Source organism: Mobula hypostoma, chromosome 11 (assembly GCF_963921235.1).
Source record: "Mobula hypostoma chromosome 11, sMobHyp1.1, whole genome shotgun sequence".
NCBI lineage: Eukaryota > Metazoa > Chordata > Chondrichthyes > Myliobatiformes > Myliobatidae > Mobula > Mobula hypostoma.
This window is the reverse complement of record NC_086107.1, coordinates 87,064,033-87,078,485: the sequence shown is the minus strand read 5'-3', so window position 1 is coordinate 87,078,485 and position 14,453 is coordinate 87,064,033. Positions and strand designations below refer to the sequence as shown.

The 14,453-nt window shown below is 42.6% G+C and overlaps 1 protein-coding gene across 3 annotated transcripts in view; it reads right to left on the bottom strand.

Annotated features, from left to right (window-relative positions):
- pla2g6 (phospholipase A2, group VI (cytosolic, calcium-independent)) overlaps window positions 1-14,453 on the bottom strand; it is a 139,877-nt gene that overhangs the window by 104,669 nt on the left and 20,755 nt on the right. For all 3 annotated transcript variants that reach the window (XM_063062429.1, XM_063062430.1, XM_063062431.1), the window contains exons 2-3: window positions 13,843-14,057; window positions 85-300 (exon numbers count right to left, since the gene is read on the bottom strand). In XM_063062429.1, the coding sequence (XP_062918499.1) occupies window positions 85-300; window positions 13,843-14,045 (419 nt within the window). In that variant the 5' untranslated portion in view covers window positions 14,046-14,057. The remainder of the gene's footprint in view (window positions 1-84; window positions 301-13,842; window positions 14,058-14,453) is intronic.

Sequence of the window (14,453 nt, the reverse complement as noted above, 5' to 3'; positions counted from 1 at the left end):
ATTGAAAATTTACACCATTGGCTATAGGAAACAAAAGAAGGCAGTAATTTATATCCCTACAACTTTAAAACATAAATCCTTTACCTCATTATGTGATTGTGGCGGAAGCTCTCCTTCATGCCCATCTCCACAGCAATGTGGGCCAAGGGCCAGTCTGGGTGGCTTCGCAGACAGTCAGTCAGCTGTTGCACAGTGTCAAGTTTCAGCAAGCCCGGAGCTACTTCATAGAACGGCCTCATCTTCTGTGCAAACTGTAAAAAGACAGTTCTTGCCTCCACTTCTGAGCTTACCTGGAACAACCTGTACAGGTAAGAAGGGTATGACATAAGAATTAGGAGTAAGTGTAAGCCATTTAAATTTCAAAGTAAATTTTTTCTCAAAGTACGTATAGGTCACCATATAGTACCATTACACTCATTTTTTGCAAGCATTCAAAGTAGAACAAAGCACAACCATAGAATCAATGAAAAACTACAGACACTTCCAAACAACCACTGTACAAAAGTCAAACTGTGCAAATACAAGGAAAAAATAGAGTGAGAGATCAGGAGAGCGATGTGGATGGGGGAGAGAGAGGGGAGAAGGGAAGGGGAAAGGGGAGGGGAGAGCGGGAGGGTGAGAGGGAGAGGGAATACCAAGAACATGAGTTGTAGAGCCCTCAACAGTGAGTCCAAAGACATAGGAGAAGAATTAAACTCAGCAAGTTTGCTCTGCCATTCCATCATGGCTGATAACCCCTTTCAACCTCATTGTCCTGCCTTCTCCCTGTAACCTTTCATACCCTTACTAAACAAGAACCCATCAACCTTCAGTTTAAATATACCCAACGACTTGGCCTCCACAGCATCCTTAGGCAATTTCCACAGATTCACAACCCTTTGGCTACAGAAATTACTAGGGTCCTAAAGAGTCCATATGTTGTGGAATCAGTTCAGTGTTATCTGTCGCTTTCAGTCCGCTCCACTATTCATTAACATCATGGCTTCACTAATAGCTGAGATCATTGTACAGTGAAGTACAAATACAATGAAAACCTTGCGTGCGTCCGCAGCACAGCCACATGGGTACAGGCAACACAGACTGTGAACACACCATTTTCCAGCATAATGCCCACATCCCTTTGATTCAGAAATCTATCGATCTTTGTTTTTAATGAACATGACAAGTGAACATGAAAAAACTAACACTGAAGGCGCAAAGATCCAAGAAGAATCAGAATCAGGTTTAATATCTACTAACGTATGTTCTATGAATGTTGTTTTGTGATAGTACAAATGCAAGACACAAAGAAACATGATTCTGATATGGGTCCCTATTTGCAGACTGAGAGTGGGAAGGGGGTACGGAGAGGGGAATCATGGTTGGGAAAAGGGGAAGGGAACGGGAAGCACCAGAGCAACAATCTGTAATGATCAATTGTTGGAATCAAATGACCTGTCTGGAGTCTCAGGGCTGGGTGTACCTACACCTGCGCCTGCACCACCCCCTACTCTGGCACTCCTTCTCTACCACCTGTCCCACTCCCTTCCCGCAGCGCTCTACCCTCGCCACTCCCAACAATCTTTGCTCCTGCCAGATTTACAAACTCACTCTCCGCTCCAAGTTGACAAATACAGTACTGTGCAAAAATCTTAAACACCCTAGCTATATATATGTGCTTCAGACTTTTGCACAATACTGTATTAAAAAAGTTAAATAAATAGTGAAAAAAAAGTGTAGTGTTCATGGGTTGGTTCATTGTCTGTTCAAAAACTTGATGGCAGAGAGGGAGAAGCTGTTTCTAAAATATTCAGTGTGTGTTTACAGGCTCCTATACTTCCAGTCTGACGGTAGAAATGAGAAGAGGACATGTCCTGAGTGGCAAGGGTCCTTAACGATGGATGCCACCTTTTTTTGAGTTATCGCATTTTGAAAATGTCCTTGATACTGGAGCTGGATGAGTTTGCAACCCTCCACAGAACTAAGTGGTATTAGAAATTTAAATACACTCAATGGCCATTTTTTAGATACACCAGCTCATTAACGCAAATATGTAATTAGCCTATCATGTGGCATCAACTCAATGCACAAAAGCATGCAGCCATGGTCAAGAGGTTCAATAGTTCTTCAGATCAAACATCTGAACGGGAAAGAAGTGTGATCCAAGAGACTTTGACCATGAAATGATTGTTGCTGTGTATCTCAGAAACTGCTGGTCTCTTGCGATTTTCACACACGGTGGGAAAAACAAAAAAATCCACTGAGTGGAAGTACTGTGGGCAAAAATACCTTGTTAATGAGAGGTCAGAGGAGAATGGCCACACTGGTTCAAGCTGATAGGAAGGTGACAGTAGCTCAAATAGCCACATGTTACAACTGTGGTGTGAAGAAGAGCATTTCTGAATGCAGAAAACTTCGAACCTTGAGGTGGATGGGCTGCAGCAGCAGAAGACCACAAACGTACACTCAGTGGCCACTTTATTAGAGTCATGAGGTACTGATTTTCATTCTTCAAACGCTCTTTAGAACTTAAGACTCTCAACAATTTTTCAAGCAATAGGTCATTGCTTCAATCATAAATTATATAGTCTGAAATAGTTGAAGGCTCATTATATCACTCTAATGGCAAAAAAAACATGTTTGAAAGCAGCTTAATCCAGTCAGATTTCCACCTCCTGCAGTTTAAAATGGTCTTGTTTATACCACAGAACACATTCACCAAAGGAAAGGTGAAAAATGCAGCCAAACAATTTTGTTGCTGCCAACCCAACCGCCACTGGGCCTCATGCCACAAGTGAAGTTGTCCAGTGGGATTATTTAGGGGGAAAAATGCTCTGCATAAATGGAGCCAATCTTTTGTTTAAATTTATTGAGATACAGCCCTTCAAGGGACGCCATCCAGCAATCCTCCCTTTTAATCCTGGCCTAATCAGGGGACAATTTACAATGGCCAATTAACCTTCCGAACGTCTTTAGACTGTGGGAGAAAACCAGAGCACCCAGAGGAAACCCATGTGGTCAAGGGGAGAACGTACAAACTCCTCACAGGCAACTGTGGGAATTGAACTTGGAACGCCTGTACTGTAAAGCGCTGTGCTAACCATTACACTGCCTTGTGTTTGCTGGCAATGTTGCCCTGGTTAAATAACAACCACGCTCTCCTCTCACTGTTGCCATTGGGAAGGAGGTACAGGAGCCTTAAGACCCACACCAGCAGGTTCAGGAACAGTTATTACTCTTCAACCATCAGGCTCCTGAACCAAATTGATAACTTCACTTACCTCAAAACTGCGCTGAGTCCAAAACCTATTGACTCACTTTCAAGGACTCTACAACTCCTGTTCCTCATTATTTATTATTTATTCATTATTATTTGTTTTTTTTTATTTGCACTGATGGTCTTCTTTCATACATTGATTGTTTGTCCATCCTAGGGTGTAATTTTTCATTGATTTTATTGATTTTCTTTATATTTACTGCGAATGCCCACAAGAAAATTAATCTCAGGGTAGGGTGCATGGTGATACATACATTGTTTGAACTTTGATGTTTTTCAAAAATTCTTAACCTCCTTTCTAATTCTTTCCAAAGGCTTCATATTCCCAATTCTGCAAATTCTTCCCTACTTATAATCCTCCAAAATAATCATGTTCCTAAAATTCAGAATCAGGTTTATTATCACTGACACGTGTTGTGAAATGTGTTGTTTTGCCGCAACAGTACAATGCATACAAAAAGTTACAATTACAAATATAAAGATTCATAGGTAGTGCAAAGGGAGATCAAAATAGTGTTCATGGACTATGTTGGTGGAGGGGAACATGCCGTTCCTATAACATTGAGTATTGTTTTCCAGCCACGTTATAGAGCAAGATGTAAACTTGCTCTCAATTGCAAAATACATAGTGCAAACAAAAAGGATTAACAAGGTAGTGTTCATAGGTTTGTGGGCAATTCAGAAATCCGACAGTGGAGGCAAAGAAGTTCTTTCTAAATCATTGTGTGTGGTCTTCAGGCTCCTGGGCCTCCTCCCTGATGGTTGAAACGAGAAATGGCCAGGGTGGTGAGAGTCCTTAATGATGGATGGTGCCTTTTAAAGATGTCCTTGATGGTGGGGAGGCTTCATTATCAAGGACATGATGCTGGTCTCTTCTTATTTCAGAATATAATTGTTCTATTTTTGGCTACCATTCCATCAGCTGCCATTGCTCTCAACTCCAGAATTCCCTCCCTAAATCTCTCCATCTATTTTTCCCTCTTAAAAAACTTGACCACCTTGACCAAGGTTTTGCTCACCTGCCCTGATGGTTCCTTCTGTGGCCTAGCCTCTATTTCACTTGATGTTTGATAACATCTTGCAAAGAACTCTTTCCTAAATTAAAAGTCCTATTGTTGCTCTGTTGTGACATGGGTCAATTAATGGTTGAGAGGAAGGAGACAGCAAGAAGTTTGTTCTCTGACCTGTGGGATGTGCACACAGATCTGAATGAGGTCTTTGTCATTGGTATGCATGCAAAAAAATAAAATATAATCAGATAGGACGAAATTAATATTGGTCTTTTATCTTAACCAAGATGAAGAATGAACTTATTCTTCAATTAAAAATAGCACTGGTTAAATCTACTCAAGGCCCGATGCCCTGGGCAAATTAACCAGTGTGATACCAGGACAAAGTTGCATAAGTTTAGTTTGTTTTCCCAAGTTCAGTACACTGAAACATGATCTAATCAAAGTATTTAAAATAATGAAGGAATTTAATATGATAACCAAAGAAAAACCATTTCTATGTTGATGAAATTATAACATCTTAAAAGTAAAAAATTACAACTGATTAAGATTAAGATTAGCTTTATTTTTCATACGTACATCAAAACATTCAGTAAAATGTGTTGTTTTGCGTCAACAGCCAGCACAGGAAGCAGCCCACAAGAGTCACCATGCTTCCGGTGCCAACACAGCATCCCCCCAACCTGCTAACCCTAACTCGCGTGTTTAAAAGGAATGCTGCCACAAGAAAGCAGCATCCATCCTCAAGGACCCCCATCATCCAGACTATGACATCTTCACACTGCTGATAGGAAAGGTGATACAGGAGCTTTAGCTCCCACACTGTCAGGTTTAGTAATAGTTACACCCGACAACCATCAGGCTCCTGAACCAGCAGGGATACATTCACTCACCCCAACACTGAACTGATTCCACAACCTATGGACTCATTTTTAAGGATTCTACAACTCATGTTCTCAGTATTTATGACTTATTTCTTTTTTTTTTGTAACTACGCAATTTGTTGTTTTTTGCACATTTGTTGTTTGCCCATCCTTGTTTGGGTGAAGTTTTTCAATGATTCAGTCATGTTTCTTTTTCTTTACCTTAATGCCTGTAAGAAAATGAATCTCAGAGTAGAATATGGTGATAAATATGTACTTCAATAATAAATTTACTTTGAGCTATACTTCTGACTGACGCTTCATCTTCCTGTTTCCGCTTGATGATAAAGATTAACGTACCATTCTGCAAAGATGACTACATAGTTCTTGGCATATCTTTCTGAAAAAAACACATATTTTGTCCTGAAGAACTGGCTAAGTTAGAAGAATTAGAGTTCTGCATATTCAATAATACTACAATGCCAAAGCTTTGTTTATGTAGCTTGGTTAAATGTACAGTATACTATAAGACCTAGCAGTAACATGGACAAAAAAAATGTACAGAGGAATTTAAACGCAAACAACAGGAATTCTGCAGATGCTGGAAATTCAAGCAACATACATCAAAGTTGCTGGTGAACGCAGCAGGCCAGGCAGCATCTGTAGGAAATAAATAGGGGAGACGGGAGTCACAATAGCAGCACATAAAGACCCGGCCTGGAGTTCAAGGCTGGAGTCGCAGTTGGTGGCTGCGCAATCGCTGTGAAGGTGTCCATGGTCGTTGCTGGAGTCCGGGTTTTGAATATGTCCTGAGGTGTTGGAGCCACCGAGGTCAATGGCAGGGGCCGCAATTTGAAGTTCATGCCTGCTAGCGTCGGGGCCGGCAGGCTCTGGAGTCCGTAGATGTAGGATCTTGCGATCTTTGCCTAACATGACAAAGTCAAAAAAACGGCGATTGCAGGCGTGAATCCGAGGGAGGATGAAATAACGGGTAGGACCATTACAGACGGCGAAGAAAGTGTCCCGAAGGTGTGGAAGGGTCTGGGATAGGGACACCAAGTACCTCCTCATGGCGGAGAGCGTCGCCTTCAGAGCTTGACGGGAGAAGCGGCAAGAGGCAGAGTCAACAAAATGTGAGTACCTGGGATCCTCAGAAGGTCCAAATTGAGAGGCTTGGAAACGAATCCTAAAGCCAACTGGAGTAAGTTGGCGACGGAGGCACGTTCCAAGAAAGGATATATGGCTGTGATAGCGAGTTTAAGTCAAAGTGTGGTCGAAAAGTTGAAGAGCCGAAGAAATTACAGATGGGGAGCAGTGAGAGATGGTTTCACTGAACTCCCATTGAAGAGAGGATCTAAACTTCTTCGGTGTAGGCATCACCGGAAGAGGCTTCGCAGTAGTGAATTTAAACGCAAACAACAGGAATTCTGCAGATGCTGGAAATTCAAGTAACATACATCAAAGTTGCTGGTGAACGCAGCAGGCCAAGCAGCATCTATAGGTTAAATAAATAGGGGAGACGGGAGTCACAATAGCAGCACATAAAGACCCGGCCTGGAGTTCAAGGCTGGAGTCGCAGTTGGTGGTTGCGCAATCACTTCGAATGTGTCCATGGTCGTTGCTGGAGTCCGGGTTTTGAATATGTCCTGAGGTGTTCCTATAGATGCTGCTTGGCCTGCTGCGTTCACCATCAACTTTGATGTATGTTACAGAGGAATTTGTATGCTTGTATACCTTATCAATGGATGCATATATCACCATATACTACCTTGAAGCTTGTTTTCTTGCAGGCACTTACAGGAAAATAAAGAAATACAATAGAATTTATGAAAAACTATAATAGTGAAGACTAACAAACAACCAATGTGGAAGAAAAGTCATAGCATGCAATTAATAAAAGAAAATAAATCAATAATACTAAGTTATAGAATCCTTGAAAGTGAGTCTATAGGTTGTGGAGTCAGTTCTGTATTGTGGTGAGTACCTACGCTGGTTCAGGAACCTGAGGATTGTAAGGTAATAACTGATGCTGAAGCTGGTGGTATGAGACTTATGGCTCCTGTATCTCCCGCCAACTGTAGTAGCGAGAAGAGAACATTGCTGGATGATGTGGGTCCTTGATGATTGTATATATGTCGATGTTTTGGAGCATTGAGAAGTTAACCAACAATGAGGCAAAAGTTCAAAGTATGTGTGCAGAATAAAACACAGAGATTCATCCTCCTACAGGCAGACATGAAACATCATGGAAACCATTTAAGAAAACAAAGGTCAAAGTTAATTTATTATTAAAACATGTATCCATATGCAACGCTGAAATTTGTATTTCTCCAGATAGCCACGAAACAAAGAATGAACATGAAAGTCATTCAGAGAGATACATCAAAACCCCTCCCCCCGCAAAAACGGAACAGGAACATCGACCTCCGAAAAAACCCAACAGGTACGGGCAATAAAAAGACAAAGAATATAAAAGCCGCAAGTCTGTAAAAGTTCACAGTCTATAAACGGAAGAGTCCAATCCATAAATGGAAAACCACAATACCCTCCTCCAATATCACTGACCATCATCGAAAAAGAGGGACACCACACGAACGCAGAGGCCTACCCGTTCACCACAGGGAGCCACACACCGATAGGCCACTCACAGACTCCTTCTCCAGCAGCAATTAAAAGGCAGGCAGTCGGCGCTGAAACTCGCTTGCCTTCTGCATTCGGCTCGATGTCTCAGGCATCCTCGAAGCTTTAATCGGCGATCAATAAATGCTTTAAATGGCGAAACAGAGTCAAACATTGGCTCGCGACCCATCTCAAAGTTTCTTCGCATCGAGGCCAACCCAGTATATGCTAGCTTCCTGGAATCTTCTCAGAGCCAGCAAAGCGCTGGATCACTCAAACAATCTCCAAGCTGTAAATCACAGGCTCTAAACAATCCCAGAAATACACTTAAGGTGAAAAATAGACATAAATGTAGGAAAACAGCTATTTTCATTTGCTATCTGGAAGATGTCCACTGAGGAAGAGTTGTATGCTGGCACCACCTCGACCAGAAAAAAATTGTGTAAGGAAAAGGTGAAATTGCACAAAAGGCAAAAAGCAAGCAAACAACACATAAAATATCAAACTCAAACCAGGAACCCAGGAGAATTCAATTTATTTCAGTTCAGTTCCATTCAGTGCTGCTGGCCGATTGCAGACCACAGAGCCAGTCTCCACTGAAGCATCTCAGTCCTCATGGACTGCCTCGATCAAACTGTTCAAAAACAGCAAAGAAAAAGTAACCAGAATCCAGCAACACGTGCATCATGAAGCTCAAAGTCGCCCAAAACAAGTCAACAGCCACGAGCCTCGCCAATGTGGACCCCAAGACTCCTGCACTTTCCTCTGACAGCAGCTAGCTGGAGGCAAAGGAAGACCAGTCAAATGCAGGCACAAACGGTACTGAACACACGCCGGTCCTCTGCTCTCATCTTCATCAACTTCAACCTTGCTTGACGCCTCAGTCGGAAAGAGGCAATGGAGTTGATCATGGGCTCGCAGCCTCAACGCCTCAACTGGAGGGAAACGATCATGGTGTCTCCAGGCTTCCAGGCCACACACTCTGCTCCCAACCTCACAGAGTCCCTCTCAAAGACAGCAATGCACCAGATCGCTGAATTGGCCCCAAAACACGCCATCATAGGAGGAGAAGATGGCGGCACGACACAGCTCGCAGCGGCCACTCCAGTGGTGATGTCTGTTATTTGTCAAGTAGGGTGCCGTGCACAATCCTGATTTGAGGGAGACGGACGTGAGAGCACGGAGGAACATCTGGTGAAACTTCTGAAATGCCTGCTTCACTGCTGCTGCTACTTTGTGGTCCAGAATCTCCGGAGGGGAAGGCCCCAAGTCTTCGGCTTTGCTTGTTGCTCGGCGGCTGGGGTAGGGTCAAAGCAATCGGCAGAGGGTGGTGCTCGGAGAGGCTGTGTCGGAGGGGCTGGTCGGAGGCTCGAAGTTTTCGGACGGACTCAGAGTCCACTGCGGTTGAGTGCTTCCAATGGTACTGCATCGGCAAGTTGGCGGCGCTTGGAGGTTCGTGGCAGGGAGAGTTCCTCCCTTCTGCCGCCTGCGTGGGATGATGAGACTATCAGGACTTTGAGACTTTTTTTTACCGTGCCCATGGTCTGCTCTTTATCAAATTATGGTATTACTTTGCACTGTTGTAACTATATGTTATAATTATGTGGTTTTGTCAGTTTTAGTCTTGGTTTGTCCTGTGTTTTCTTGTGATATCATTCTGGAGGAACGTTGTATCATTTTTTAATGCATGCATTTCTAAATGACAATAAACGAGGACTAAGTGTCCTCATAATCTAATCTAAAACACACCATCAAAGTGTAAATCACAGGTTCCAATCTCATGGAGCTTAACAGTAGAATCATATATAAGTAATAGTAGAAGTTGTTTTGTGAACTGTCTGCAGGACTTCACCTTTTGTATCATTGTTCACTGGCATCATCTTGAAGCACCAGTGGCACAAATGTCCACATCTACGGACAGATCAAACTATGAAAAAGGAACAGCGAATGAATCTGATTACTGAGGCCCTGCGTTGGACGTTGCATCCCAGCTGTCTACATGTTATGGCAGTACAATTGAAGAGCAAGCTGTTGCCCAGGTAGCAGGCTACACCTCTCCATACAGCTGATGAATCCAAAGGAATGGCAGAGATCGATAGAGTTTGGCACCAGTGGCATTGCAGGAGCTGCCAGTCAATGTTGAACTCAATGTAGGACTGTCTCTCACTCAATGTAATAAGACCAAGGAACTGATTGTAGACTTCAGGAGAGGGAAACCAGAGATCCACGAGGCAGTAATCATCAGAGGATCAGAGGTGGAGAGGGTCAGTAACTTCAAATTCCTGGGTGTCACTATCTCAAAGGACCTGCCCGAGACCCATCGTATAAATATTGTGAAGAAAGCACGACAGTGCCTCTACTTCCTCAGGAGGCTGAGGAGGTTTGGCATGTTATCAAAAACCTTGGCAAACTTCGATAGATGTGTGGTGGAAAGGGTGCTGATTATGGCCTGGTATGGGAATATCAATGTCTTTGAGCAGAAAGTCTGATAAAAGGTAGTAGATTTGTCCCAGTACATCATGGGTAAAACCCTCCCAACCATTGAGCACTTGTACATGAAATGTTGCCGTAGAAAAGCAGTGTCCATCGTCAGAGTCCCTCACCACCCAGGCCATGCTCTTTCCTCGCTGCTGCCATCAGGTGGAAGGTACAGGTGCCTCAGGACTCACACCGCCAAGTTCAAGAACAGTTACTACCCCTCAGCCACCTGGCTCTTGACCAAAAGGGGATAATTACACTCATTTAAGGACTCTGTAATATTGTTATTTCATGCTCATTATTTATTGTTATTTATTTATATCTGCATTTGCACAGTTTGTTTCCAGTTAACAGCTCCTGATGTTTACAGTTTACAGTTACTATTCCATAGATTTGCTACGTATGCCTGCAGTAAAAGAATCTCTGGGTTGTATGTGATGACATGTATGTACTCTGATAATAAATTTTTACTTTGAACTTAGGGACTTCAGCTCCAGATTTTTCTTCAGGGTTTACTCCCAAAGCCTTCCCACGAGTGGGTATAGTGCAAGGCAGCGGAGATTTAAGAGCAGAGTTTTCTTTCACCTATCATGGCTGACGAGCCCCAACCGCCCAAAGCAATTGGTTTTAAAGTGCCATTAACCCGGTTTTGCCTCTTCTCCTGTCAGTAGAAACATTTCCACTAGGCTTAGTTATCAGAGGCTTGGTTATCAGAGGCTATTTGAGATGCATGCCACTGGAAGCACTCAACAGGTAGTGGGAGCTTATCCCCACTACCACTCCCCCCACCCTCCTTCCCTGGAGGAACAACCTTAAGGAATCGAAGGAATGTGATTGTATAGCACTGATATCATACTGGAACAGGAACATGCTGATGGAAGAAGACAAAGAAGAAGAAGAAGAAGAAGAGGTGTCAGTAGTCATGTTACATGAGTTAATTACCAATGATGACATGTACATTAATTCTTTAACTTCTGGTAATTTGTCCCCAATCCCCCTTCTATTCTCCTCACCTGCCTATCACCTCCTAGTGACCTTCGTCCTTCCCTTTCTCCCATGCTCCACTCTCCTCTCCTAACAGATTCCTTCTTCAGCCCTTTACTTTTTCCGCCTACCACCTCCCTTCATCCCTCTGATAACCCACCTACCTTCACCTCTCACCTTCTAGCTTGTACTCCTTCCCCTCCCCTACCTCCTCATTCTGGCTTCTTCCCTTCCCCCCCCCCCACCTTCCTTTCCAGTCCTGATGAAGGGTGTTGGCCAAAACCTTAACTCTTTATTCCTTTTCATTGACGCTGCCTGACCTGCTGAGTTCCTCCAGAATTTTGTGCCTGTTACTCTGGATTTGCAGCATCAGCAGAATCTCTTGCAGTTAATTACTAACCTCACATTTACTTCTACTGCCATTTATAATACAGACAAAGACTTCTGCCTCTAGATCTTGTAAAGACTCACAAATGTATGGAATTAGAGTCTGATTTTGATTGGCAAAGCTGACAAAAGCAAGTGATTGAATTATGGTCTGATATCATAAAGCAAGTATCAGCATCAGAGCTAATCATTGATAGGGGAACCGGACTAGGTCTAAGAGCAATGCTGAAAATGTGCAAAGCAGTGACAATACAAGCCAGAACAGTCTATAATAAAGCATAACTCTCCACAGCCAGCTAAGTACAGGAATACAAACCCATTATCAAGGTATGCATATGTCAATTTGAGATTTGTTTGCTTGCAGGCACTTATGAACAACTATACATAAACAAAGTCTGGCAGACAAACAATGAGGCACTTGAGAGTGTGGCTTCTAGATTTGCAGTTTAATGTATGAGCCATTAATGGCAGAGAAACAGAAGACAATCTGTGCAAATAAAAAATAAGTAAATAATACTGAGAACATGAGTTGTGGAGTCCTTGAAAGTGAGTCTGTAGGTTGTGGAATCAGTTCAGAGTTGAGGTGAGTGAAGTTATCCACGACAGTTCGGGAGCCTGATGATTGTAGGGTATCAACTGATACTAAACCTGGCGGTGTGGGACCAAAAGCTCCTGTACCTGCTGCCCGATGGGAACAGATGAAGGCAATTCAGCCTTTCAAGCATGGTATACCATTCAATATCATTGTGAATACATAGCCTAAATCTATGAAGAAGTTTTTCCTCCAACCTTTAATGCTTAGTCCTACAGTACAGAAGAAGTCCCATTGATATCAATCCTACACTAATCCCGTTTTTATTTTTCCTTTTTTCCTATTGATTCTCCCCAGATCCTGCCACTTCCCTAGTAAAGGGCGATAGTGCATTGGAGCCAATTAGCCGACCAACTCTCATGTCTTTGGGAACGTTGAATGAAACGCAATCACAGGAGGAACATGCAAACTCCACAAAGAGAGAATTGCAATTCAGGATCAAACCTGGGTTGCTGAAACTCTGAGGTGAAATGAACTGATCTGATCTAGCATGAATTGCCATATGAGTAAGAGAATTCCAAATTCCTATCACAATCTGTGTAAAACTATTTCCTAACCACATTTCAAAGCAATTATTCCAATTTCCAGATTTTGACACAAAGCCTGGACTCCCCAACTGCTGGAATTAACTTTTCTTTAACTATCCTTTCTGTTCCCAGAAAATGGGTCAATTCACCCCATATCCTAAATTGCTGGAAATTCAACTACTTCTTGTAATATTTCCTCATAGTTTAACCCTGAAGAAGACTAGGCTTTAGTAAATTAGTCGAGAGAATCTTAAGCTGGCTCTGGCTTTGTATTTCCCGAAGGTATGACCACATTCTGAAAAACTAAATATCTCCACTAAAAAAATCAAAATTATAAAGAATAGATTTGGATCGAAGAAATCAGTTTGATACAAGGCAATTTAAACTAGGAGATATACATATCAGTAATGGTGTCAACAAAATAAAACCTCAGTTCTATATGCAAACAACAGGAATTCTGCAGATGCTGGAAATTCAAGCAACACACATAAAAGTTGCTGGTGAACGCAGCAGGCCAGGCAGCATCTCTAGGAAGAGGTGCAGTCGACGTTTCAGGCCGAGACCCTTCGTCAGGACTAACTGAAGGAAGAGTAAGGGATTTGAAACTGAAGGAAGAAACTTTCAAATCCCTTACTCACTCTTCCTTTAGTTAGTCCTGACGAAGGGTCTCGGCCTGAAACGTCGACTGCACCTCGTCCTAGAGATGCTGCCTGGCCTGCTGCGTTCACCAGCAACTTTTATGTGTGTTGCCTCAGTTCTATATAATCAACAGAAATAATTATGAAGTGAGAGACAGGATGTCTGTCTTTTCCATTTGGATCCAAAGTTACTCCTGAATAAAAAAAACCTGTTCTTCACCACAATTAATGTTTCACTAACAAAATGGTCAAAACAACGTAGCACTTGACAGTGTGGTTTCAAGATTTGCAGTTTAATTGTGAGTCACTAACTGCAGAGAAACAGACCTGCTGTTTTTTTTCCAGCAACAGGTTTTTTTTATCATTGAGAAATAGGGCATAAGACCATGCTATGTTGAATGAATCTCTTTATTTTGACTTTGTTACTGAACAGCTGTCTCACAATGGTCCAGTGATCTTTCTGACTATTGCCCACAATAAGTTCTCACCTGAAGGCAGTCTGAGGTATGCTGGGATTGATGAGCAAGCAATCCCAGGACTGCATTGTATGGTAAAGTACCACTCGGCTATCATCCATAACTCGGTCGTAAGCTGCATACTCAGACAATGGGACCTCCCGCACACGGTAAGGATTGGCGAAGAGATTGGTCACAGTGTTCCATGTCTCTACCAAGTGGCCAAGGAACTGCATCCCTACAAGCACCTGAAAGAACGGAACATGGGGTGAGTTTGGAGGTGGAAGGTAGGAGGAATAAGAGAGTAAAAAAGAGAGGTTGCCATTTTATTTTTCATTATCACACACAGATCAGTCATTTCTACACCATCCTTCACGATCTTAACATTGTATCATCTTTGAAGCATTCCTGAGGCTCAATCATTATTGCTTTGTACAAATAAGCTCTGCTTTCCTCCCGCACTCTAAAGATGGACAGGTTAATATGCTAATTGGTTATAAGAGTGTAAGTGGGTAGCACAAGCTCATTGGGCCCGAAGGACCTGTTACAGTGCAGCAGCAGTAGTAGTACTGTAATTGTAGATTTTTATAAATAACACGCAGGTGTTTTAAGTTTAAGGGAAACCATAAAAACTCCATTATTGT